We start from the raw sequence: 24789 nt of genomic DNA on the forward strand, positions 1-24789 counted from the left end.
AACCTCCAGGATCCTCGACCGCGGCGGGGCGGGCGGCGGACCCGCCAATGAAAAGCCGCGGGGAAAGGGGGCGGGCACTTCCGCTTCGGGGAAGGGGCGGAGCCTGAGGGACCCGGCGGCCGGTGAGCGCCCGCTAGAGGCTGGAGCTTCCGGGCCCTGGAAAGGGGTCCCCGCGCGCCCCGGGTCGGAGGCAGACCCCTGGGTTTGGGGGACATGGGCATTTGGGGCGCCTGAACCCAAGACCTCTGGATGGTAGGGATGCCCGGGCGTCCTGGATACCCTGCGGGACTCGGGGCTCCTGCGGGGAAGATGGCACGTTTTACTGCCCAAGGAGTGGTCAGGGGGGTGGAGAAGCGCTGCGGGTACCCTCAGGAGGTCTGCGACAGAGGGGGCTAGCTGCGCAGCCCAGGAGTGGTAGTGGCCCCCCTGGATGACAGGCCTGGCCGTATCCTCCCCCAGAGCTGCCCCGTTCAGACCATGGATCCTGAGGTGACCTTGCTGCTGCAGTGCCCTGGCGGGGGCCTGCCCCAGGAACAGATACAGGCCGAGCTGAGCCCCGCCCATGACCGTCGCCCACTGCCAGGTGGGGACGAGGCCATCACTGCCATCTGGGAGACCCGGCTAAAGGCCCAACCCTGGCTCTTCGACGCCCCCAAGTTCCGCCTGCACTCAGCCACCCTGGCGCCTATTGGCTCTCGGGGGCCACAGCTGCTCCTGCGCCTGGGCCTTACTTCCTACCGAGACTTCCTGGGCACCAACTGGTCCAGCTCAGCTGCCTGGCTGCGACAGCAGGGGGCCACCGACTGGGGTGACACGCAGGCCTATCTGGCGGACCCACTGGGGGTGGGCGCTGCACTAGCCACGGCCGATGACTTCCTTGTCTTCCTGCACCGCTCCCGGCAGGTGGCTGAGGCCCCTGGGCTGGTGGACGTACCTGGTGGGCACCCTGAGCCTCAGGTGAGATTCCAGGCTGGGCACAAAGACCCAGACAGCTCAAGGGAGCTGCAGCTCTCCACCCTCCCAATCCTCCCAGCTTTGGTTTCCTCATCCCTTAAAGGGAAAATTGGCCTGGTATTTCTCTGAAAGTTTGCTCAGGGCAGTCCACCTGCCTCCCCACTGACCCCTGCCCCAGTCCTGTGAGAAACTAGAAAACACGGGAGGAAAGATTGGGCACAGGAAGAAGATGCCCTACTCCACCCCTGCCCCCTGTGTATCTCCTTTGAAGCTGGACCTCTGGTTGTCTGTCAGGGAAAGGACACCAGACTCAGGATCACTAACTCTCTTACACTGTGCCACATCAGACCCTCAAGGCCAGCAGGTATAGGCTTGCTGGTCCTGAGATGGGGCAGGGGGAAGAGGTGGGGAGCAGGGGCTGAGCCTGACCTCTCACAGGCCCTGTGCCCTGGTGGCAGCCCCCAGCACCAGGACCTCGCTGGGCAGCTGGTGGTACGTGAACTCTTTTCCAGTGTCCTTCAGGAGATCTGTGATGAGGTGAGTGAGGTTGACCTGGACAGGGTGGTAGACATGAAGGGAGGGGGTAGGACTTGCCAGAATTCTACAGGTCTGGGCTGGCAGGAGGCCTGCAGGCATCTGGCCAGCAATGAGGGAAGAAGTTGGCTTTGCAACTATACATACTTGGAGTGGAATTCTAGCCCTCAGTACTCTCTGCCTTGGATTCTTCTTCTTTTTTCTTTTTTCTTTTTTTTTAGACAGAGTCTCGCTCTGTTGCCCAGGCTGGAATGCAGTGGCATGATCTCTGCTCACTGCAAGCTCCACCTCCCGGGTTCACGCCATTCTCCTGCCTCAGCCTCCTGAGTAGCTGGGACTACAGGCGTCCGCCACCATGCCTGGCTAATTTTTTTTTGTATTTTTAGTAGAGATGGGGTTTCATCTTGTTAGCCAGGATGGTCTTGATCTCCTGACCTCGTGATCTGCCTGCCTCAGCCTCCAAAAGTGCTGGGATTACAGGTGTGAGCCACTGCGCCAGGCCGGATTCTTCTTTTTTTTTTTTTTTCTTTTTGAGACAGAGTCTTGCTCTGTTGCTCAGGCTGAGTGCAGTGGTGGCATATCGGCTCACTGCAACCTTCGCCTCCTGGGTTCAAGTGATTCTCATGCCTTGCCCCGCCAAGGATTCTTCTTTTCAATGGAAACAATGATAAATATCTTGCCTACTCCCCAAGTCTGTTGAAAAAGGAGTAAGTGGCCGGGCGCGGTGGCTCATGCCTGTAATCCCAGCACTTTGGGAGGCTGAGGTGGGCAGATCACAAGGTCAGGAGATCAAGACCATCCTGGCTAACATGGTGAAACCCTGACTTTACTAAAAATACCAAAAGTTAGCCTGGCGTGGTGGCGGGCACCTGTAGTCCCAGCTACTCAGGAGGCTGACGCAGGAGAATGGCGTGAACCCGGGAGGCGGAGGTTGCAGTGAGCCGAAATCGCGCCACTGCACTCCAGCCTGGGAGACAAAGCGAGACTCCGTCTCAAAAAAACAGAAAAAGGAGTAAGTGTGGCAGGGTGTGGTGGCTCACACCTGTAATCCCAGCACTTTGGGAGGCCAAGGCCAGCGGATCACCTGAGGTCAGGAGTTCGAGACCAGCCTGGCCAACATGGAGAAACCCCATCTCTACTAAAAATACAAAAATTAGCCAGGCGTTGTGGCGTGCACCTGTAATCCCAGCTACTCAGGAGGCTGAGGCAGGAGAATCACTTTAACCTGGGAGGCAGAGGTTGCAGTGAGCTGAGATCGTGCCACTGTACTCCAGCCTGGGCGACAGAGCGAGACTCCATCTCAAAAAAAGAAAAAAAGAAAAAGGAGTAAGTGGGAGTCCCAGTCACTAAATTGACTTCTCTTGGGTGACCTTGGGCAACGTGTTCAATCTCTCTGGTTTTGGTGTACCTGTAAAACAAACATGCCCATCATCTGACATTCTGTAATGCTGGGTCCTTGATCTACAAGCTATAAAATGCTGTACACAGGTAACAGGCTGTTTTTCATTGAGACGGGCAGGGATGTGGGCAGTGGCATTGATAGGTGGGACCTCCCCCCACCCCACCCTCCACCGCAGGTGAACCTGCCGCTGCTCACCCTGAGCCAGCCCCTGCTGTTGGGCATCGCCCGAAATGAGACCAGTGCTGGCCGAGCCAGTGCCGAGTTCTATGTCCAGTGAGTAAGCTCGGGTACATGATCCTGGGTCTTGGGAAGGTGGGTGGTGAGGAGTGGGCTGAGGCAGCTGTGGCTCCACAGGTACCCCGCAGGGGCTGGTCACCCACTAAGCCACCCTTGTGTTCTTGTCCAGGTGCAGCCTGACTTCTGAGCAGGTGAGGAAGCACTACCTGAGTGGGGGACCCGAGGCCCACGAGTCTACAGGAATCTTCTTTGTGGAGACACAGGTGCAGAGTGACAAACCATCTTGCTTGGAGGCCAGGGCTGGGGCCTGCAGAGGCCTGGCAATGCATATCTTGTAGGGGAGGTGTTGGCTGGGTCACAATTCCCTCCAGAGTCACAAGATTTGCCCTCAGTGCAAGGGAAAGGTCCAGGGACATGTTCAGCCCCTTAACATGCCTCCCTAAGGACAGTGCAGAGGTCTCTGAGGCTCAGGAATTCTGGGCACAGCCCTGGCAGGAGAAGTGGCAAGCTTGAATGCCTGGGTCTCGTTGTCTCCCCACAGAACGTGCGGAGATTGCCCGAGACGGAGATGTGGGCTGAACTCTGCCCCTCGGCCAAAGGCGCCATCATCCTCTACAACCGGGTTCAGGGAAGTCCCACTGGAGCGGCCCTAGGGTCCCCAGCCCTACTCCCGCCGCTCTGAAAATAATAAACGACTTTATTCTTGGATTCCGTTGGCATCTGCTATTTCTGTGACAGAGAGGAGCAATGGGCCCTGAGTGTGTAAGGCAGGACAAGTGACTTGGGGAAAAAAAAAAAAAAAACCCGCCCAGCCTCAGTGTCCCCCTCTGCAAGCAGGGGATAAGAACTGTGCCTCCCTTTCTTTGCTGGCTCCAGAGAGGCTCCGGGGCGGAAGCAGCTCCGTAAGATATACCTCGCTGCAGAGGGGAGCAACAGCGGAACGGAGACACGGTGGCCGGGCCGAAAACGTCACAAAGCCTCAGAGAGCGGGCTCTGTCCCGCCCGCTCCCCAGGTGGGCGCCCGCGCCTGTCCAGCGAGTCCGCAGGCTGGGGGACCGGAGGCACCAAAGGCCAATAGACATGTAGGGGCGGGGTCTCCACCGATTTTTTTTTCCTGACAGGTGGACGTGGTCTTGGCATCCACGCCAATGAGAATGTGAGGGCGGGGCCTGAATAGACGCAGGAAATGGCGACGGCCGCGGGTCTGTGAGCAGCGGGGGCGGGGCCTGGTTGTGACCCCTCCTTCTCCCGTCCCCAAGCTCCCTGGGTGGGAACGGGGTCTTGGGGTCCCTGGCTGGGTGGCCAGACCCCGAAGCCAGCGCGGGGAAGGGCTGCGGATGCCCGGGTCAGAGGAAGGGGCAGGTCCAAGGACACGCGGGTCTGGTCCTGGGCAAGAACCGCCCCCTCTCCGGGCCTGCTTCAGTCTTCCTTCGCAGAACAACGGGCCAGGCCCCTTCCCTCTGCCCCCGGGTGCTTGAAGTCTAGCCCCATCCTGGTCCAATGCGCTCTTGGTAACCTCCTTTCCCAGCTGCCCGCCCGCCGCCATGCCGCCCTTACTGCCCCTGCGCCTGTGCCGGCTGTGGCCCCGCAACCCTCCCTCCCGGCTCCTCGGAGCGGCCGCCGGGCAGCGGTGAGTTGGGCGCGGGGGGCCGGCCCGGTTGTTCAATGGGTTTCTGTTTGCCCTACGTGCTGAGTTAGTTGTGGTCTCTACTCCGTGTCAGGAGGCTCCCAGGTTTGTCTCAGGTAACCCTCGCCTTCCCTGCTGAGGATCAGAGATAGAGAAGACCCCCAAGGTCATACACCGATTTAAGCGACAGAGGAGGAAGTTTGAGTCCAGGTCAAACCCAACGCTCTTACCACAGCTCTAGTGGTTTCCAAGCATCGCTGTATCACTGTGCATAACCCTCTGTGGGGGGTGGGAGATGGGGAGATGTCGGGTACAAAATCCAGATTCCTGGGCTCTGCTCTGGAGATTCTGAACTGGAGGAATCAATTGGGTGGGGGTCAGGAATCAGTTTCTTTCTCTTTTTCCTTTTTTTTTTTTTTTTTTTTTTTTTTTTTGAGATGGAGTTTCGCTCTTGTTGCCCAGGCTGGAGTGCAATGGAGCAATCTCGGCTCACCACAACCTCCGCCTCCTGGGTTCAAGCGATTCTCCTGCCTCGCCTCCCGAGTAGCTGGGATTACGGGCATGCACCACCACGCCCGGCTAATTTTGTATTTTTAGGAGAGACAGGGTTTCTCCATGTTAGTCAGGCTGGTCTTGAACTCCCGACCTCAGGTGATCCGCCCTCCTCGGCCTCCCAAAATGCTGGATTACAGGTGTGAGCCACCGCGCCTGTCCAGGAATCAGTTTTTTCCAACAAGTTTTTGGACTCCACTTTGAGAAATCCTGACCTGCACTATGCCTGAAACACTCCAAAGGGGGTGCTGATCTGGAGACAGATCTGTCCTGGGACCTGTTTCAGCCCTCTCAGCTCCTGGTGGCTGAGTTGAAGGGTGTGGCCCAGAAGGCAGGGCAGAACTAGCTTCTGGGTTCCTTCAGCCCCTGCAGGTTTGGGACTCTGTCCACAGGTCCAGACCCAGTACTTATTATGAACTGTTGGGGGTGCATCCTGGTGCCAGCACTGAGGAAGTTAAACGAGCTTTCTTCTCCAAGTCCAAAGAGGTACCAGTACCCCTGAGGTGGGGAGGGGGGGCAGGAACTCTGAGCCAGTGGGGGTGTGCTTCAAATTCCCAGGAGTAGACCAGCATCTCTGGCGGGTGCCACATTTTTTCAGCCCTCATAGGGAGTGGCAGGTGCTCAATGGTAGGGGAAAGGCTGTGGGCAGGAGCCAGGGGTCCTGTCTGATGGGCTGGGCTTGGTTTTCTTGACCTGCCTGCCTGCTCTTGAGAAACCTGGACCGGGGCATATGGTGAATGCAGGGGGCTGGCAGGTGGGGAGGGCTTGAACACAGGAGGAAGCAGGAGTCCATGCTCTCTGGCCTTCTGAGGAGTGGGCAGGCCTGAGTGAGGGTCACTGACCAGGCAGGGCCTCTGGGTATGACTGGAGCCCTGGTGGGTGGATGTCATCAGCATGGGTCCTGGGGAGGGACAGGCAAAGGGAGATAAGGGGAGTCCTGCCCCACCCCAGCTGCACCCGGACCGGGACCCTGGGAACCCAAGCCTGCACAGCCGCTTTGTGGAGCTGAGCGAGGCATACCGTGTGCTCAGCCGTGAGCAGAGCCGCCGCAGCTATGATGACCAGCTCCGCTCAGGTAGTCCCCCAAAGTCTCCACGAACCACAGCCCATGACAAGTCTGCCCACCAAACACACAGGTACAGTAATCCTGCCCTCAGCTTGCCCCACCCCCCGGTCTCTTGGGTAGTCTCATTTCCACAATGTCCCTTCCTCTGCCTCCCAGCAGCTCCTGGACACCCCCCAACGCACAGTACTGGTCCCAGTTTCACAGCGTGAGGCCACAGGGGCCCCAGTTGAGGCAGCAGCAACACAAACAAAACAAACAAGTGCTGGGGTACTGCCTCCTCCTCATGCTGGCGGGCATGGGCCTGCACTACATTGCCTTCAGGTGATGCCTGTTCTCCCCGGGGCGATGGGCAGAGGGCAGGAGGATGGGTGAATTCCAGTGTGGTCAGCCAGTCCTCCACAGCACCTCGTGGCCCGTACTCTTGTGTCTCTCAAGCTAAGAGCTGCTTGAAATTGGTCTCTGGAGCCTCTCCTTACTTATTAAAGGCAGCGCTGCACCAAGAGCTAACGTTGTCATTTACAGTTTTTCATATTTCGAATGTAAATCTTTCATGCTGGCTGCCAGGAAGGGATTGAGCCAAACAAAATCAAGCACAAGCAGCAAATGCAGCACAGCTCATTCATTTGGCAGTAGGCATCTCCCTGCCACTCTCACGCGTGCCACGGAGCTGATTCTCTTTATTCTCTCTTTTTTTTTCTTTGAGATGGAGTCTCACTCTGTCGCCCAGGCTGCAGTGCAGTGGCGCGATCTCGGCTCACTGCAACCCCACCTCTGCCTCCCAGGTTCAAGCAATTCTTCTGTCTCAGCCTCCCGAGTAGCTGGGACTACAGGCGTCCACCACCACACCCGGCTAGTTGTTTTGTATTTTTAGTAGAGATGGGGTTTCACCATATTGGCCAGGCTGGTCTCAAACTCCTGACCTCAGGTGATCCACCCGCCTCGGCCTCCCAAAGTACTGGGATTACAGGTGAGAGCTACCGTGCCTGGCCACAAAGCCAATTTTCTATAGCAGATACCTAAAGGCCAGTGCCCACTGCTAGCAGCCTGCCTAGTTCAGTGATGGAGTTAGACGCATACCCTTTCTAGTCTTCTGGGAGGAGCACCCCCATGTCCACAGCTGCTGTCACACCTCAAAGTGACCAGGGACTTCGGATGCCATTGGACCCTAGACAAGCCAGGGACACTCTGAGCCCTCCCTATCTATCACAGGAAGGGTTAGACTGAGGTCCCTAACCCTGTGTAAGGGTAAAAAGCTGTGAGGCCCCTAGAGTGGGGTGGAAGGGGGCAGGACTTCAGGGACAGCAGGAATTGGAGTCCCAGGGTTAATTGTGACCCATTGCAGGAAGGTGAAGCAGATGCACCTTAACTTCATGGATGAAAAGGATCGGATCATCACAGCCTTCTACAACGAAGCCCGGGCACGGGCCAGGTCTGTCCCTGCTCTATTCTGCTCCCTCCTCCCTGTCCAGGCACCACACTTCGGGATCCCTATCCCAACCACCCAGGTGCCCTCTCCTCCAGGGCCAACAGAGCCATCCTTCAGCAGGAGCGACAACGGCTAGGGCAGCGGCAGCCGCCACCATCCGAGCCAACACAAGGCCCCGAGATCGTGCCCCGGGGCGCCGGCCCCTGAGGGGCTCACCTGGATGGGGCCTGCAGTGCGTTCCCGCCTTGCTTCCTTCCCCGGACGGCCCGCTCCCCGAAACGCGCGCAATAAAGTGATTCGCAGAGCTCGTGTCCGGCTCCCTCCTTAAGGCCCGACGCCCCCGGCCCCGGCCTCGCCAAGGGGCAGCGCCCCGCCCTCCGGGTAGTGGCGGCGGCGACCGGGGAGCCCGGCCTCCTGGGCGGTGCGTCCCCTTTCCCCTGCCGCGGCGGGAGGCGGGAGGGGGTGTGTGGAGGAGGCGGGCCCCGCCGGCGGCCTCGCCCCCCCACCCCGCCGCCCCGCCCCCGCCCCACGGGCCGGTGGGGAGCGCGTGTCTGGGTCACATGAGCCGCCTGCCCGCCAGCCCGGGCCCGGCCCCCCGCCGCCCCGCCGCCCCCGCCGCCGCTGTCCGCCGCCACCGGCCGCCCGCCCGCCCGGCTCCTCCGGCCGCCTCCGCTGCGCTGCGCTGCGCTGCCTGCACCCAGGGCTCGGGAGGGGGCCGCGGAGGAGCCGCCCCCCGCGCCCGGCCCCCGCCCGCCGCGCCCGGGCCCGCGCCATGGGGCTCTGGCTGCCGCCGCCCCCCGCGCCGCCGGGCTAGGGCGATGCGGGCGCCCCCGGCGGGCGGCCCCCGCGGGCACCATGAGCCCTCTGCTCCGCCGCCTGCTGCTCGCCGCACTCCTGCAGCTGGCCCCCGCCCAGGTACGTGCGGCCCGACAGCGCGCCCGCCCGCCCGCCGTGCCCTCTCTCAAGGTTGGCGGAAGTGAGGAGGCGACCCGCGGCCTCGGCCGAGGGGATCTGCGGGGTCCGGCCTTGGACGCGGGCGTCTCGGGGGCCCGGCGCGTGCATCCCCTGGGAGGTGCCCCTCCTCGCTGGCCCGCCAGCCCCAGTCTGGGGCCACTCCTCCGCCCCACCCCGTCCCCTGGGCACCGCCGGGGGCGGGGCTCCCTCGGTGCCTGCAGGACCTGCTTCGGTGCGCACTGTGCGCGCTCCTGATCTGCATGCAGCCCCCAAACATGCTCGGCTCCGCGGCCTGGAGATTTGGCTCGGCCACCAGAGCACCTGTTGTGTTTTGGGCCAGGGCAGGTCCCGGGTGGCCAGGAGAGGACAGGTAAAGCTAGAGCAGTGGCCGCAGGAACAGAGCAATCTGGAAAGATGTCAGAGAGGTGGTGAAGCCTACTGATGCAAGGGCAAAGCCCCAGGGACGGTGACAGGGCCACACCCTCCTAAAGTGTACCTTGGGTACAGGTCTTTTCTCTCCCACAGGCCCCTGTCTCCCAGCCTGATGCCCCTGGCCACCAGAGGAAAGGTAATACTTACAAAAACTCGGCACTAGCCAGCACTAAGAGGGTTTGTCATGGGCCCTGATTCCAGGTGTCCATCATCTTGTGTAACTCCCCTAGAAGATTCAAACTATTATTCTACCCATTTCACAGAGGAGGAAATTGAGGCAGTGGGGTTACTGGGATCTGGATAAACAGGGCAGGGGAAGACAGGTTGTGAGGGCAGAGTGGGGAGGGCTAGTGGAGGGTGGCTGTGACTTGGGGACTGGGGAGGACAGATGCTGGGAGCAGCTGCAGGAAAACCAGTGAGGACTTAACCCCTACCGGTCTGCTCCCAGTGGTGTCATGGATAGATGTGTATACTCGCGCTACCTGCCAGCCCCGGGAGGTGGTGGTGCCCTTGACTGTGGAGCTCATGGGCACCGTGGCCAAACAGCTGGTGCCCAGCTGCGTGACTGTGCAGCGCTGTGGTGGCTGCTGCCCTGACGATGGCCTGGAGTGTGTGCCCACTGGGCAGCACCAAGTCCGGATGCAGGTACTGGGCAGGTGGGGCAACGGGCAGGGGATGCAGGTACTGGGCAGGTGGGGCAGCGGGCAGGGTGGATGCTGGCTGGCTCTGGGGCTGGGGCAGCCTGGAGACTGATGCACAGGAGACAGGGTTGGGGGGAGGGCTGGTGGCCAGCCTCCCGGCTGTTGGGTGAGCTTTTCTCCCTTCAGTCTTAGAGCATCCCCTTTCTCTCTCTCCCTCACTGTCCCCCGTTCTTCTCCTGAGCACAGATCCTCATGATCCGGTACCCGAGCAGTCAGCTGGGGGAGATGTCCCTGGAAGAACACAGCCAGTGTGAATGCAGGTGCCAGCCAGGCCCAACTTCTGAGCTCGCAGAGGCCAGGCTTGGGGGGTGCTGGGTATGGTGGTCCACAGAACTGGGGACCAGGTTCCTAAGAGTAGAGCCAAGGGGCCGGGCGTGGTAGCTCACGCCTGTAATCCCAGCACTTTGGGAGGCCGAGGCGGGCGGATCATGAGGTCAGGAGATTGAGACCATCCTGGCTAACATGGTAAAACCCTGTCCCTACTAAAAAAATACAAAAAATTAGCCGGGCGTGGTGGCGGGCACCTGTAGTCCCAGCTACTCCAGAGGCTGAGGCAGGAGAATGGCATGAACCTGGGAGGCGTAGCTTGCAGTGAGCCAAGATCGTGCCACTGCATTCCAGCCTGGGCGACAGAGCAAGACTCTGCCTCAAAAAAAAAAAAAAAAAAAAAAAAAGAGTAGAGCCAAGGGTAGGCCTTGGATCTGGGGCAACAAAGTAGGATGCTTGGGCCGGGGGTAGTGGCTCACACCTATAATCCCAGCACTTTGGGAGGCCCAGGCAGGCAGATCACCTGAGGTAAGGCGTTTGAGACCAGCCTGGCCAACATGGTGAAACCCCATCTCTACTAAAAAAAAAATACAAAAATTAGCCGGGCATGGTAGCGGGTGCCTGTAATCCCAGCTACTTGGGAGGCTGAGACAGGAGAATAGCTTGAACCCGGGAGGCGGAGGTTGCAGTGAGCCGAGACCACGCCACTGCACTCCAGCCTGGGCAAGAAGAGGGAAACACAGTCTCAAAGAGAGAGAGAGAGAGAGAGAGTAGGATGCTGGGATTTCCTGATCTTCCTCTTGTTTGTCTGTGTCTGTCTATCTTACTTTTCAGACCTAAAAAAAAGGACAGTGCTGTGAAGCCAGACAGGTGAGTCTTTTGGACTCCAGCTGAGTGGGGGCAGGGGGAGTACAAGTGAGTCCAGAAGCTGTTGCTCCTCTTTCTCCTCCCACCCGTCCCCCACTTTCCCTTTTCCTCTGCTCCCCAAGCCTGTGTTCTCTGCCCCGACCCCAGCTCTAGGGAAGACTCTTCCTTCCCACCCCAGACATGTTGCTTCTCCTCCCTAGGGCTGCCACTCCCCACCACCGTCCCCAGCCCCGTTCTGTTCCGGGCTGGGACTCTGCCCCCGGAGCACCCTCCCCAGCTGACATCACCCATCCCACTCCAGCCCCAGGCCCCTCTGCCCACGCTGCACCCAGCACCACCAGCGCCCTGACCCCCGGACCTGCCGCTGCCGCTGCCGACGCCGCAGCTTCCTCCGTTGCCAAGGGCGGGGCTTAGAGCTCAACCCAGACACCTGCAGGTGAGGCGTCTGTGGGGTGGTGTTTGTTTGGGAAGGCACCAAGGCCCTGTCCTGGAGCAGGTCCAGGGTGAGCCTGCCAGTAGGAGGAGGGCCAGGGAAGGGGAAACTGTTGAATGTGTTGAACAAATATTTACCAAACAGCTGCTGGCACCTGGAGCTGTATAAGCAAGTCCAACATTCTAACTCAGGAGTCAGATACAGGAGGGACAATGCCAGCAGAGGATGTCAAGGGCTGTGGTGAGGGGTACCTGGCCTCGTCTTTCAGAGGTCAGAGATCTCTTGGAGGAGGTGACATCTGCCCGGAGTAGAAATGTAGGACACAGCTTTTCCAGCTTGCAGTTCGGGCCTTCCCAGAAGCCCCTGTGGTAGACATCTGCCCTTACCTATGGGCTTCAAGAGGCCAGGGGACATAGTGGAACCCTTGTCCACCCTTACCTGATGTGTTTCTCACCATCCGTGTCCCGCAGTGAGGCCATGGGGTGAAATCATATGGGCAGGGCCAGTGGGGGCTCCCGAGGAGTGTCAGGAGGGGATGACCTTTGCAGAAGGTTCATCCTTCGCCCTGCAGCCTCCAGTGCCCAGGGCCGAGTGGTGTGGCAGGATGCTCAGGTTGTGATCTTAGTGGGCCCGAGGCACACATGAGTCCAGGGCTGGGGCTGCGCTCCAGCCAGCATGAACAGATCACTTCCTCCCTCCTCAGGTGCCGGAAGCTGCGAAGGTGACACATGGCTTTTCAGACTCAGCAGGGTGACTTGCCTCAGAGGCTATATCCCAGTGGGGGAACAAAGAGGAGCCTGGTAAAAAACAGCCAAGCCCCCAAGACCTCAGCCCAGGCAGAAGCTGCTCTAGGACCTGGGCCTTTCAGAGGGCTCTTCTGCCATCCCTTGTCTCCCTGAGGCCATCATCAAACAGGACAGAGTTGGAAGAGGAGACTGGGAGGCAGCAAGAGGGGTCACATACCAGCTCAGGGGAGAATGGAGTACTGTCTCAGTTTCTAACCACTCTGTGCAAGTAAGCATCTTACAACTGGCTCTTCCTCCCCTCACTAAGAAGACCCAAACCTCTGCATAATGGGATTTGGGCTTTGGTACAAGAACTGTGACCCCCAACCCTGATAAAAGAGATGGAAGGAGCTGTCCCTGCCTGTGTCACTGTTTGTCACTGTCCAGGCTGGCTGGTTTGGGCATGAATGTCTGCATCACTAAATCCAGAGCTTGTCTTGCTCCCTCATTGTGCAGATGGAGGAAATGAGGACTAAGGCCCCACAGCAGATCCCAGGCAGGGCCAGAATTATGTATTCATCACTTTCAAGTTATTGCCAGGCATGGGAGTCAGGGATAGCCCAGTCAATACAGACTGCCTGCCCTCCTGCTCTTCACCGGGGTTCTTTTCTAGAAGGAGACAGCCTTCTGTGGCCAGAGAGCTTGGGGTAGGACCCAGATCTACTGAGTGACCTTGCTTGTCACTACCCCTGCCTCTCTGAGCAGCAGTTTCCACATGTGCACATAGAGGGAACAGAAGATTGCTGTGGTTGGCGTCCTCGGGCCCCAGAGAAGTTTGAGACTATCTTTACATAATAGAAAAGAACACTTGTTCTTCCTGCCAGGCAGCGCTTTCAGCATCTGCTGCTTTTTGTTCCCTGCAGCTTGAATCTAAAGCCTCAGCACCTGCCCTGTCTTAACTTCACTCCCACCTCCCTGAAAGGGAAGCACCAAAAGTCTGGGGCTGGTGGGCCTGGTTTGGGCGGCAGGCTCCCCTCAACCCAACCCACAGTTTTTTGTTTTTGTTTTTGTTTTTGGACAGAGTCTCACTCTGTCACCCAGGCTGGAGTGCAATGGCACGATCTCCACTCACTGCAACCTCCATCTCCTGGGTTCAAGCGATTCTCCTGCCTCAGTCTCCCAAGTAGCTGGGATTACAGGTGCCCACCACCATGCCCAGCTAATTTTTGCATTTTTAGTAGAGATGGGTTTCACCATGTTGGCCAGGCTGGTCTCGAACTCCTGACCTTGGGTGAACCACCTGCCTCAGCCTCCCAAAGTGCTGAGATTAGAGGCGTGAGCCACCGCGCCCGCCCAACCCACACAGTTTTCTCCACCCTCACCTCCCTTGCACCCTGCAGCTTCCTTCATCAGTTGCTGCCTGAGATTCTCCTGACTTGTCTATCCTAGCCCAAGCCCAGCCCCTACCCTTCTCCCTGCAGCCTCCAGTGCCCAGGGCTGAGTGGTTTGGGGTGGATGAAAGGCCAACCTTGGGCACCACTGCTTTGCCTGCTGAAGCAGGACATTCAGGGGCAGAGTTAACTCAATTGGGCAGCCACTGGGAGGGGCAGCCACCCTAATGGAGGCTTTCTCTGAGGTGTTGGGTCAGAGCATGTGGGTATGATCTTAGTGGGCCTAAGGCAGGAGTGGGTTGAACCAGGAGACAATTCCTGACAGCGATTACTACTTTCAAATCATTTTCTCAGTCATGATGTCACTGGACATGCCATAGGTCAATTAGCATGAGGCAGAAAGGGGTTAGGGCCCCAGAGCTACCGCCTCCAGAGCCCAGTTAGCTCCACCAGTCACGCACAATGCTTCACATGCACCTCCTCACTTCCTCCTCGATTCTGAGGTCAGCATCATGATTGTCTTCCTTTTACAATTGAGGAAATAGGCTCAGAAAGGCTAACTGGCCGGGGGGATTTGACCTCAACTCAGCTGTCTCCCTAACCTTCAACCTAGGTTTAGCTGCCTCTCAACTGCAGGTTCATTACTTCAGTTGACAGATGTTTGGTGGCTGCTGGGGCGCCTGAAAATAAGTCTGGTCGGGGAACAGGCCCAGCCAGATCATTCCAGTCATGAGTCACAGCCCAGGTGCACAGGTAGAGGTAAGCCTGGCTCCTGGGATAGAGACGTGGGCAGGAGCATTGGCTGGAAGCCAGGGCTTGTCATTGGACATCATCTTGGTCCTGCAGGGGCCCTGTGGGGTGGGTGTCATCAAGCCCGTGTTACACGCCTGTATTGGATGACAAATTCTACCAAGCACACAGCCGACCGGGAATTCAAACGTGAGTGTCACTGTGAAGCCCAGGCTCCACAGCGACTGAGGGCCGTGGGCCATGATGAGGCCCGGGAAAACAGGAGTGCTGTGGGAGAGGCTGGGGGCGACTTGAAATGGCGCCTCAAGACCCCCTCCGGGAACCCACGCCCGCCTGACCTTACTATCACCTCGGCCGGAAGTGTCTCCGGCCTTTTCGGAAGTCACTTTCACCTAACTTTACAGACTACCGCTCCGCCGGAAGTGACGCAGGGCAGCGGCGTCGCGGGGGCGGGGCTCGGGAAAGACCCGTGCCAGCGGGCGTGTGGCCGCGGGTTTCGCACGGCCCAATAGGGGAGGGCGGCGTGGCCCGGCCTGGTAGCGACGAGGACGCGCCTGCGCAGAGGCGGCAGCACCACCGGGGTTGACTCCGGGGGCGCGGCGAGGAGGTGAGCGGGGGCCACAGCCCGGGCTGGGGGGAGCCGGGGTGCAAGAGGGCAGGCTGGATCAGGCCGGGCAGAAGCGGACCGGGCTCCGAGTGTCAACGAGAGCTAGGTGACGAGGACATTGGGGGTGGGGGCCGGCGCTGTCCGGAGATGCCGCAGGGGGAGGGTTCTCACGCCGCACGGGGCGGAGTCCTGGGACTCGGGGCGGGACGTGGAACCGGGACGGGTGGGACCTCCGAGCTGGTGCCAGTGGAAGGCGGAGCCCGGCGGCGGGGGGCGGAGCTAGGAGGGTCGGGGGACGGAGCCTGGCTCTTGAAGGAGGAGCTGGAGGAGGTGAAAGGCGGAGCCTCGGGGTCGGAAGCAGAGGGGGACGGAGCGCAGGCGCTGGGGGCGGGGCTTCAGCCGGTGAGTGGCGTGGCTACGGCTCCGGAAAAGGGGTCTAGTTCTGTCGAAGGCGGGGCTGCAGGCCCGGGGGCGGCACCGCGTCCTCCGAAGGGCGGTGCCAAGGAGCCAAGTGAGGAGCCCGGCCCGAGTAATGGCCCCGGGCGTCCTCGCGGGGGTGGTCTCCGTGGTGGCCGGGCTTGGGGACGCCGTAGGCCGAGAACTCCACCGGGAGAGGTGGTGTGGGTGGAGCGGGCTCGGCGGCCAGCAGACACAGGGCCAGTCTGGGTGCCCCGGAGACCCCCAAGGGCTCAGAGTTGGGGCGGCGCCCCGGGCGGAAGCACAGGGCCAGGCTGGGGGGTATCTCCCGAGGACCCGGGCTCCTCGGAGCCACCCAGTGGGGATGTGTGGGTGCCTCGGGGCCGGCCCCCTGCAGCGGCCGCAGAGGTGTTGGTGTGCTGGACCGGGGGCAGCTGGGTGTGGCGTGAGTGGGGCCGCCCAGTCGGGGCAACTGCAGTGCAGCCAGATAGGGTCTGGACTTTGCGTAAAGGGACAGGCGGGAACTGAAGAGCGGAGGTGGGGACTGGGAGGGAGGGAAGGTATGGGGGTGAGCAAAGGGGCGGGTCCCTGGCTGCTGTGGCCTCCCCTGACCCCCTCCCCCCGCTGCTGGGGTCCTCGGCCAAGCCCCCTTCTCACTGGACTGGTAAGTGTGGCCCCGGAGCCCGGGGGAGAGGGTGGTGACCCGGGACAAAGGGGATCCCCCGGGGCAAGGAAGATACAGTGGCGGTGGAACCCTCCTGTTACCTACCCGTGTTCCATACTCTCCCTGCCCTCCCCCACGTTCAGTCGGTCGGTCGGGGTCTGTGCCCACAGAGACATGAGGCTGAGCTGGGTCCGGGTCCTGACAGTACTGTCCATCTGCCTGAGCGCCGTGGCCACGGCCACGGGGGCCGAGGGCAAAAGGAAGCTGCAGATCGGGGTCAAGAAGCGGGTGGACCACTGTCCCATCAAATCGCGCAAAGGGGATGTCCTGCACATGCACTACACGGTGAGTGGGTTGGGCGGGCCTTTTGGGAGTGGGTGGGGCTTCCGAGGACCAGAGAGTGCTTGGGAGTCTGGTTCTCCATCAGCCAGGTAGGTGACCTTGGGCAAGTCCCCTCTCGCCTCTAAGCCAGTTTCCATGGTTCTGCCTTGCCCTTGCCTACTGCCCAGGTGGGCACCAGCAGGCAGTGACAGTGTACTGTGAGCTGCCCAAGGCTCTGTCCTCTTAAAGAACTATGACCAGCTGGGCGCAGTGGCTCACCCCTGTAATCCCAGCACTTTGGGAGGCCGAGGCGGGTGGATCACCTGAGGTCAGGAATTTGAGACCAGTTTGGCCTCATGATGAAACTTTCTCTGCTAAAAATACAAAATTAGCCAGGCATGGTGGTGGGCGCCTATAATCCCAGCTACTTGGGAGGCTGAGGTGGAAGAATTGCTTGAACCCGGGAGGCAGAGGCTGCAGGGAGGCGAGATCACGCCGCTGCACTCCAGCCATGGCAACAGAGACTCCATCTCAAAAAACAAAAAGGACTGACTACCAGGGCTGTGGGTGGGGGCGGGGGGGCAGCTTGATGGGGAAAGCAGCTGAGGGAGGGGGGTGTCAGGGGTGGTCCCCTCTTCCTCACTGGCCTTCTCATGGTTCCACAGGGGAAGCTGGAAGATGGGACAGAGTTTGACAGCAGCCTGCCCCAGAACCAGCCCTTTGTCTTCTCCCTTGGCACAGGCCAGGTCATCAAGGGCTGGGACCAGGGGCTGCTGGGGTGAGTCATGGGGGAATGGGCTTGGGAGTGGGGGCGTGCATGGCCACCGCCCAGGAGGTAAGCTGTGGGAGGCAAGCCCCAGGGATACAAGACAAGGGCCCTGGGTGCTGCCATGGGCTGAGCATGTGTCTTCCTGCAGGATGTGTGAGGGGGAAAAGCGCAAGCTGGTGATCCCATCCGAGCTAGGTAAGAGGTCCCTCCTGAGGGTGCAGAGCGAGTTTGGGGTGTGTGACTGGGAAGGGTGAAAGCTGCTTCAGCTTTTCATTGGTCTTCACCATATCCATTCATTACAATACATGCCTCCTCCAAGTTTGGCTGTGTCTAGCAGTGAGTACAGGGCAAGATCATTGAAGCACTCAGCTGTAGTGGCCCCGCTCTGCCCTTGCCAGGCCTTTGGCACCCCCTTCCCATCTCCATTACCCTTCTCCATTTCTGGCCTTCTTGCTGAGAGGGGCAGAACACCCTCCCTTTGCCCACGCTGGAAGGGAGCTTGGCCATCACTGACTGTTTCTTTGTGCATCTTCAACAGGGTATGGAGAGCGGGGAGCTCCCCCAAAGATTCCAGGTAGTAAACCTTTTGATACCTCCCATCACCTGCAGCCAGCCCACCTCCCTGTGGCCCTGGTTGGCATTTTGACTCCCCTTCTCCCCTACAGGCGGTGCAACCCTGGTGTTCGAGGTGGAGCTGCTCAAAATCGAGCGACGAACTGAGCTGTAACCAGACTGGGGAGGGGCAGGGGGAGAGGCCCCCATCAGGGACCAGACTGTTCCAAAAAACAAACAAAAAAACACTTAAAAGCCCAAGGAGTAAGCCTGTGTGTGTTTGTGGGCCCTGAGAGACTCAGAGACCTCAGCTCCAGCATACCCCACCACCTTCTCCTTTCCCGACTGTGGAGCCTTGGGGGTCTAGGCTCAATGACATGGTGGCCCTTGCCCAGAGAAAAAGGAGTGTTCCTGCCTGCCAACAGCAATACTGCTCCCCCCACCCCCACAGCTCCCCAGCCACTTTCAACTCCTGGTCTGGGAGCCAGCACTGGGCTATCGTCATGGCTACGTGGCCCTTAGGAAGGCCTGTGGTCACCTGGGGAGAAGCTGAGCCGGCAGAAGTCAAAGAGCAGTGTGCCCCCCTAAAAGAGACCAGCCGAGCCTGTTAGCTGCACCAAAGGCGTATCCTAGCTTTATTAAAGGGCCCGCGCCGCAGAGTCAATATAAAAACACAAAAAGTCCCATCAGTTTAATAACAATAAAAAACCCCAAAAGTGGAAAACTGAGGGGGCAGGGGAAGAGACCCCTGGGCCAGGGGCACGAGGAGCCCTGCTCATGGCACCAGGCCTGGCCGCAGGGTTCCCCGGTATTGCTGTTGCTACGAGGTTGGGGGGCAGCGATTGTCCTGTGGGAGCCACCGTTCTCCTGGGTCGGGGACCCTCACTTCTTCTGGGGTGTGCTCAGCTTCTGCATGCCCCGGATCTTGTCCAGCAGGCCAGAAATGAAGGCCTGGGTGGGGTGGGAGGGTAAACATTAAGGAGACCAGACCCCAAGATGACAGGAGCCGGGCTCCCCTCACCCTGCCACCCCCGCTGGCCCCCCAGGAAATCTCTTACCTCTGTGGGTTTGTAACAGTCAACCAGCAGCTCCTAGCAGAGGATGGGGGAGGAAGGATAAGTGAGTCCTCAGGAGTGGGGGCCTGGAGCTCGCCTATACCCACTTCCAAGAGACTGGGGCCACCCTGAGGCACAGGAGATGCCACAACAACCTCACAGCTAGGCATTGGCCCCATTCTGTTGAGGCAGGAGCTGGGGCTTGAGGGCCTGGCTCCACAGCCTCACTTTCCCGGGGCAGTGCCTCAGGCAACCCATCGCCCCCCAGCCCCCTCACCTTGACCCTGGCAGCCCGGGCATCGTCACTCTCCATGTCCAGGAGCTCATCCACGTCAATCTCCAGTTCTGGGATCTCCTCTTCCTGGGGTGGGGGTGGGGGAGGAGGGAGAGACATAAGCCTGAGTTGGAGAGAGGGTGTGAGAGGGGCTCTGGGTTGAGGCCCCTGCCTACCTCGGAGGAACCCGGCCCTCTGCCCAGCAGACAGAACAGCAGCTGCTCTGAGGAGGAAAACAGATCAGGCCCGTGCCAAGGCAAACTGCCCAAAGCGGGGTGGGGGGGGGGAGCTTCCTGTCCCTGCCAGTGGGCACGGGGGGTGCCAGACAAGGCCAGACAGCCAGGGTTGGGGACCTTGGGCTGGGAACCCAGCAGATGTGTCTCCCCAACATCCGGGCCCCCCATCTCACCACAGCACCGGTGGGTGCAGCTGTCCCAGCTGATCATACCCCCCTCCCCTCCCCCAAACACCTGTCACAGCTCCCCGGGAGTGAGGAGGAAGTGAAGGCTGAGGGGTCACTGGGAAGGACCCAGGCCTGGCAAAGAGGAAACAAAGAGCCCATGCTTTGGTGAGGGAGGGGATGCCCACCACCCTGCCACACCCTCCCCAGGAAGCCCCTATCCTGTTTGTAGTCAGCTGCATTCCAGGGCTGGGCTAGGGTAGGCAGGCAGCACCGGGCAAACCCACTCCTCCACCCTGCCCCCCGGGGCCTGAGTCACCGTCTGAACAACCAGGGAGTCATGGGGGTGGAGAAGCAGAGCCCAGAAAGCGGGCTAGCCTGCACGCACGCCAAGATGGAGCTCCAGGCTAGCCCACAGAACAGCCCAGCCCCAGCCGTCCTACCAGACCAGCACCTTGTAACCACAGTCTAACCCAGCGGGCACCAGGCGGTGAGACCTCCTGCCGCTGCCAGCCCAGGCTAGCCCCCTTGCCTCTTGCCCAAGGCTCAGGCTACCCCTTGAGGCTTCTGGAGGACACTAGGCTTGACCTGGGGAGTGGCATGATGGGGGGCAGGGTCCGAGGCAACGGAGAAGGCAGAAGTGACTTAGGTCAGGCAACAAAGAGTATATATTGGGGGCGGGAGTGCAGAGGGGAGGGGAGCGCGCGGGGAAGCAGAGTGCCCTTTGACTCCAGTGACAGGCGAGCTCACAGTGGAGCTGCCAGGCGGACCGGCTCGAGACCGATTTTGGGGTGTCGGCGCGGGGTGGGGAACACACCTGGCAGTCGTAGAGGCGCGTGAGCTGCTCCAGGATCCACTCCTCTAGGTTGAGGCGCTTCCGTAGCTCCTTGCGGTCATACTTGACGGTGACCTTCCCTTGGCGCCTCACTGGGCCCTCATCGTCCGCCCCGCCCGGGCCCTCTCCTGCGGCCCCGGGGGGGCTCTGAAAGTAGACGCGTGGTCCTGGGCCGCCACTGCCCGGCCCGGGGGCCGGGGCCGCCAACGCCGCGCCCCCCGCGGTGCCGCTGTCCGCCATGGCGGCCGCCGGGGCCACGTGCGCGCGTCGGGCCCCTCCCTGCGCCACCGCCTCCGGGACGCCCGCCGGCTGGCTCGGGTTAGCTCGCCGGCTCCGCTCCGCGCGGCTCCGCGGCGAGGGCGGCGGCGGGGGCGCCCGGGGGCAGCTGCAGCATGCGGAGCCCCCGGGCCTGGCCTGGCCGCGCCCCGCCCCCTCCCCGCCGATCCGCCCGCCCTTTGTCCCCCGCGGCCGCCGCCCGAGCTGCCGCCGCCGAAGCGCTTTCTCTGTCTCGCTCTTCCTCCGCCCCCCGACCACACCCCCTTAAAGGGCCAGCCCCTCTACAGGCCCCTCTCCCCTACTCCGCCCCCGGGCAGGGGTAGGGGAGGGTCTATTCGGCAAGGGGTGGCCTAGCTGTCCGTACTCCCCAAACGCAACCTTCCAGTCCCAAACCCAGGCGTTCTAAGCGCTCAGGACGACGATTTGCGCTCACGCCAGGACCCTAGTCTTCATTGGACCCTTCCTCATTCTGTCCTCACTGGGGCCATCTGAGAATAGGGGCCATCTGAGAATGCAGGGGAGTGGACATCGTGTGCAGACAGGGAGTCTGGTGAGGAGACGCTGCGGTCCCCGATGTCCAGGTCCTCCAGCCCTCGGCCAGCGAGGAGCGAACGGGCTCCTCCGCACGGACCGACACGTGGACTGGGCTCCTGGGAAAGGAAGAGTGGAGAAGGCGGGCAGGAGCTGTCCGGGTCCCTAGACTCTCTGAGTAGCAGGTCCCACGCCCCCAGCGGAGGAAGCCGGGGCTGGGGGTGAGCGGTGGCACCCGGCCGGCCCAAACGGCCAACCCCGGGCAGCCACCGCCCACCGGCAAGATGGCGCGAGGCTCGGGCTTGTGGGAAACGGAGTCCGCTCTCGGCGCCGCCCCTCCCCCGCCCTGCGGCCAGGCCGGGAAGCGCAAAGTTGTTTGGGGCGTCCTCTGCGCCCCGCGACCCGAGTGCGCACAGAGGGGGAAACTAAGGCGCAAAGAGCTGGGCAGTGCGGGGGCCGGGACTCATAATAATAAAGGCGGTAATTGCGGCTGACCCTAGGAGCGTGCGTCGGGACCGCCGCCCAGTCGGCTCCGCAGAGAGGGCGCCGTGCCGGGGCTCCTGCACCCCCGCCCTGCGGCTCCTCGGTCCTTCACATAGCCCTGGCCCACCTCCAATAAGCCGACGGCGCATCCCATTCCCTCCCTCTATTTTATTTTCTGCATCTTTAAATGGTCTCATTCATACGTGTATTGTCTGTCTCCCACTTCTAGATTGTGAGTGCCGCGGGGCTGAGGCCTGCGCCGACCTGGTCTGCTGGTGCTACCAGGCTTGAACAGTCTTCAAATCCACTGCTATTAGGCAAATTACCTGGCTCCCGCTGAACTCCAGCACCTAGAACTATGTCACACTCGTAGTAGGCCGCTGCATTGGTTGAACAAATGATTTTGAAAGAATGAATGTCTTCCTCTGTGCCTGCATTTCCTCAGAAGGTTGTAACAAAGATTAAATAGGAAAATTCGTGGAAAGTTCAATTACTACACCACAGAGGTTAATTAAGTCGCACTGCTAGATAAAACGGGAGACGAGACTTTGAACCCAGGCTGTGTGGCTCAAACCCCCTGACACTAAGTCTCTACTCAACCTCCTCACTACCCTGTAGACACCACCCAATAAGGCTGCGCAGCTCCCGGGGGATGTTTCTGTGGAAGGCAGGCTCACCTTGTGCCACCCCAAACAGGGTCTTGGATCTGAGAGGCAATGTTTCTGCTCCAGCCCCTCACAGACACTCTTTGGATGTTGTGGGGGGAAGCCCTCTGCAGCGGGTGGGGTTCAGAGATGGATTGGGATTGGCCCTGGGGTCACACAGCTGGGGCTGCATCCAAACTCCAACCCAGGATGTTGGACTCCTCCTTTGCCCTATAGTCAGAGAGAAGAGACCAAGAGAAGACAGCGGCTGGGCATTGTGAAGGCAATGGGCTCACAGGGCTCAGTTCAGGGAAGGGTAGAGTGAGCTGACCCCTCCCCTTCCCATGCCCCTCCTCTGGCCTCAGCCTCCCTTCAGCCAGTCTGGGTGCCGAGGAAGGGCTGACCCTCGCTCTTGCGGATTAGGTAGGATCCACCCTCTCCACCGGGAGCCCTATCCGTGGCCTGGCCTCCTGCCCTAAGCCTGGCCTGATAGGAGGATCACTTTACCCCAGTCCAAATTCCCCACCACACCCCACCAGGCCAGGCCAGCTCCCTCTGAACCCAAGCATTGTTTGTACCTTGAGGGTGCACACAGATTAAAGGGGGAAGACCCTCAAACAGCCCCTAATGCCCAACAGCTTCTGTGGAAGTGGGGCCTGCAGGCCATGAAGACCCCCAGCCCTAGCTCTGCCCCCAAGATGCTGCGACCCTGAGCCCTGACCTTTCTGTCTGTCCTCCCTCAGGGTTGGTGTGAAGGTCTCCAGCCATGTCCGTGTCCACAGGTCAGGCATTCTTTCTGACTCTCCCTCTTCCCCCCACCGCGCCACGCCCAGGCACACCCAGATTCCTATCCAGTTCCCATGGCTATCCACCCAAGACCACTTGGTGCAGGTGGGCATGCTGGCCTGCCACCTTCTTGGAAGCTGGGCCACAGAACCTTAGCCTTGGAGTAGAAATACTGGGTTCAAATCCTGGCTCTGCCCCATGGGCTGAGAGGCTGTATGCAAGTCACTTACCTGCTCAGAGCCTCTTCAGGGGGCTTATGGTCCTGACCTCCTGTGGTTGGGGGCCCATGCCCAGCCCTGGCCCTCCTGCCTGAGCCCTACTGGGACTGGAGTGTACCACTGCTCCTCCTCCTTCTAGCCTCAGTCTGTGGCCTCCCCAGCCCTACCCCTTCCAGGGCCCCAGCCCCCCTCCATTAGAGCGCATCCTTGAAGCAGAGGCTCTGGGGAGGGTCCTGTGGATCAAGACCGCTCCTTTAATCAAGGGTAGAGTCCGGAAAGGCTGCCTGCCTTCACCATTACTGCCTGCTGAGATACCCTATTACCATTACCAAGGATGGAAGAAAGTGTCTGGGAAGGAAGGAGCCCTGTAATGGGGGCTGCCCTGGCCTCCAGAGACACAGGGTTGGGGGAGGAGAGAGGCTTAAGCCCAGGAAACAGGTGCCCATCCTGTTTTTTTCCACAAGGAGCTGCTGCCCAATGCTTCTCTAAAGTACCCTTGCACAAGGCCTAGGGCCCACAGCTCAGATCCCCTAAGCTCAGGCCTTGGCTCCAGGCTTTGCTAGCCCTGGCACAGGCTGGAGGTTCCACTGCCCCAGAGCTGACCTATGCCCTTTCCTCCCTCCCTGGTATACCCACAGCTTCCAGCCACTCATGTCAATTTGGCATCTCCCACCCATTTGCTTATGTATACAACAACCTTTAGGTTCTGGACAAGGTGACTGAGGCACCTAGAGAGACTAGGTTCTGCCACTAGCAAAAGGCTGCTAGCAAGAGCCGGATTTGAACTCCAGCCTGTGAGGGCAGAGGCCAAGCTCCACCTTGCATGGTTCTGTTTTCCCAATGAGGTCTAGAGGCTCCTGGGCCTCAGGAAGTCGGAGGGTTGAAATCCTCCTAAGAAGCTGTGTGACCTTGGGCAAGTCCCTTCCCTTCTCTGGGCCTCAAGTGGAGATCATAATCACACCCCACAGGGCCAGGGCTGAGAGTGAGGAGATCCGCCAGGTTAGAGTTGATGGAGAACTTGGCGGGGTGTGGAGGAAGGCCAGGGCCAGGCAGGGCTCCTTGTGGAGGTCTCAGAGCCTGGGGCAAAGGGGCCTGCAGGGGAGCTCCTCCTTTGCTGACCCCTCCTCCCCCAGAGCCAGCTGCATCTCTTTCTGGGTTTCTAGGTGACTTGGCTGGCCCCTCTGGATGAGTTCTACTTTAAACCTGCTGCTGTTACTGCCTCTGTATTGGGGGGGCTCCCACAGGGGCCCCCAGGCAGGAACCCCCCCCACCAGCTAAGCCCTGCGGGAGGGGCTGCAGCCCCCACCCATCCCATTGCCCATGCGCCTTCCCCGCTCCCATCTCTGGAACGCAGATTTCAGGGCACCTGCTGTGGGCCAGGCACTGCAGAGCCCCTCGTCAACCCTCCTGTCTGGGGACATCCACAAAGCTTCTGACCCCTCTGGGCAGACAACAGCGTCCCCCCCGCGGTTCCCAGCCAAGAGGCTCACAGTCAGGCTCCAGTCATGGGAGTCTGCAGCAACAAGAAGGGGGCTGTTCTAGGGCTCACTCTCGAAGACCAGGATGCTTGGGTTCTTAAAGGAGGTGGCAGGCGCCCGGCCTCCCTGGGCTAGGGACGGGGGAGGGGTGCCTGCCGGCG

General features: G+C 60.5%; 6 protein-coding genes and 1 long non-coding RNA gene across 30 annotated transcripts; 6 read left to right on the forward strand and 1 right to left on the reverse strand.

The window, feature by feature from the left end:
• The first annotated feature begins 66 nt into the window (after nucleotides 1–66).
• Nucleotides 67–3835, forward strand: NUDT22 (nudix hydrolase 22). Of its 4 annotated transcripts, none has more exons than XM_003313046.5 (6): nucleotides 67–252; nucleotides 460–957; nucleotides 1393–1491; nucleotides 3066–3163; nucleotides 3297–3390; nucleotides 3669–3835. In XM_003313046.5, the coding sequence occupies exons 1-6, from the start codon at nucleotides 250–252 to the stop codon at nucleotides 3807–3809; spliced, it is 933 nt and encodes a 310-aa protein (XP_003313094.1). In that variant the 5' UTR covers nucleotides 67–249; the 3' UTR covers nucleotides 3810–3835. The 4 variants fall into 4 exon arrangements, with proteins under 4 accessions (XP_003313094.1, XP_009421615.1, XP_009421617.1 ...); XM_009423340.3 differs by having other exon boundaries at nucleotides 88–122; XM_009423342.2 differs by lacking the exon at nucleotides 1393–1491 and having other exon boundaries at nucleotides 88–122.
• Nucleotides 3836–4003: 168 nt separating this feature from the next.
• DNAJC4 (DnaJ heat shock protein family (Hsp40) member C4) lies at nucleotides 4004–8102 on the forward strand. 17 transcript variants are annotated; one of them, XM_054662394.2, is made up of 9 exons: nucleotides 4005–4140; nucleotides 4249–4329; nucleotides 4656–4757; nucleotides 4849–4870; nucleotides 5699–5792; nucleotides 6258–6442; nucleotides 6529–6693; nucleotides 7715–7801; nucleotides 7894–8102. In XM_054662394.2, exons 2-9 carry the CDS (start codon nucleotides 4314–4316, stop codon nucleotides 8003–8005), a joined length of 783 nt encoding a protein of 260 aa, XP_054518369.1. In that variant the 5' UTR covers nucleotides 4005–4140; nucleotides 4249–4313; the 3' UTR covers nucleotides 8006–8102. The 17 variants fall into 17 exon arrangements, with proteins under 17 accessions (XP_063639090.1, XP_054518369.1, XP_054518367.1 ...); XM_063783020.1 differs by lacking the exon at nucleotides 4849–4870 and having other exon boundaries at nucleotides 4004–4140; nucleotides 6532–6693; XM_054662397.2 differs by lacking the exon at nucleotides 4849–4870 and having other exon boundaries at nucleotides 4013–4140; nucleotides 4249–4333; nucleotides 6532–6693.
• A 300-nt stretch (nucleotides 8103–8402) lies between these two features.
• Nucleotides 8403–12587, forward strand: VEGFB (vascular endothelial growth factor B). Of its 2 annotated transcripts, none has more exons than XM_003313057.7 (7): nucleotides 8403–8713; nucleotides 9278–9320; nucleotides 9633–9829; nucleotides 10072–10145; nucleotides 10987–11022; nucleotides 11220–11455; nucleotides 12156–12587. In XM_003313057.7, the coding sequence occupies exons 1-6, from the start codon at nucleotides 8654–8656 to the stop codon at nucleotides 11431–11433; spliced, it is 624 nt and encodes a 207-aa protein (XP_003313105.1). In that variant the 5' UTR covers nucleotides 8403–8653; the 3' UTR covers nucleotides 11434–11455; nucleotides 12156–12587. The 2 variants fall into 2 exon arrangements, with proteins under 2 accessions (XP_003313105.1, XP_001144738.2); XM_001144738.8 differs by having other exon boundaries at nucleotides 8404–8713; nucleotides 11321–11455.
• Nucleotides 12588–15072: 2485 nt separating this feature from the next.
• On the forward strand, nucleotides 15073–17909 carry LOC129136435 (collagen alpha-1(XXVII) chain). 2 transcript variants are annotated; one of them, XM_063783016.1, is made up of 6 exons: nucleotides 15073–16006; nucleotides 16150–16351; nucleotides 16993–17105; nucleotides 17245–17291; nucleotides 17635–17670; nucleotides 17762–17909. In XM_063783016.1, the coding sequence occupies exon 1, from the start codon at nucleotides 15073–15075 to the stop codon at nucleotides 15868–15870; it is 798 nt and encodes a 265-aa protein (XP_063639086.1). In that variant the 3' UTR covers nucleotides 15871–16006; nucleotides 16150–16351; nucleotides 16993–17105; nucleotides 17245–17291; nucleotides 17635–17670; nucleotides 17762–17909. The 2 variants fall into 2 exon arrangements, with proteins under 2 accessions (XP_063639086.1, XP_063639085.1); XM_063783015.1 differs by having other exon boundaries at nucleotides 16177–16351.
• FKBP2 (FKBP prolyl isomerase 2) lies at nucleotides 16181–17909 on the forward strand. The gene is made up of 5 exons (XM_003313053.5): nucleotides 16181–16351; nucleotides 16993–17105; nucleotides 17245–17291; nucleotides 17635–17670; nucleotides 17762–17909. Exons 1-5 carry the CDS (start codon nucleotides 16181–16183, stop codon nucleotides 17821–17823), a joined length of 429 nt encoding a protein of 142 aa, XP_003313101.1. The 3' UTR covers nucleotides 17824–17909.
• Nucleotides 17910–18324: 415 nt separating this feature from the next.
• PPP1R14B (protein phosphatase 1 regulatory inhibitor subunit 14B) lies at nucleotides 18325–20722 on the reverse strand. Of its 3 annotated transcripts, none has more exons than XM_054662399.2 (5): nucleotides 20195–20715; nucleotides 19154–19195; nucleotides 18981–19064; nucleotides 18707–18739; nucleotides 18325–18599 (listed from the first exon to the last, which is right to left on the reverse strand). In XM_054662399.2, the coding sequence occupies exons 1-5, from the start codon at nucleotides 20450–20452 to the stop codon at nucleotides 18531–18533; spliced, it is 486 nt and encodes a 161-aa protein (XP_054518374.1). In that variant the 5' UTR covers nucleotides 20453–20715; the 3' UTR covers nucleotides 18325–18530. The 3 variants fall into 3 exon arrangements, with proteins under 3 accessions (XP_054518374.1, XP_063639094.1, XP_003313096.3); XM_063783024.1 differs by having other exon boundaries at nucleotides 19154–19200; nucleotides 20195–20592; XM_003313048.7 differs by lacking the exon at nucleotides 19154–19195 and having other exon boundaries at nucleotides 20195–20722.
• A 94-nt stretch (nucleotides 20723–20816) lies between these two features.
• On the forward strand, nucleotides 20817–21993 carry LOC104001204 (uncharacterized). Its single transcript, XR_001707331.3, has 2 exons — nucleotides 20817–21038; nucleotides 21732–21993. It is a non-coding gene; the product is annotated as an uncharacterized LOC104001204 (long non-coding RNA).
• The last annotated feature ends 2796 nt before the right edge of the window (nucleotides 21994–24789 follow it).

This window comes from Pan troglodytes, chromosome 9, assembly GCF_028858775.2.
Source record: "Pan troglodytes isolate AG18354 chromosome 9, NHGRI_mPanTro3-v2.0_pri, whole genome shotgun sequence".
NCBI lineage: Eukaryota > Metazoa > Chordata > Mammalia > Primates > Hominidae > Pan > Pan troglodytes.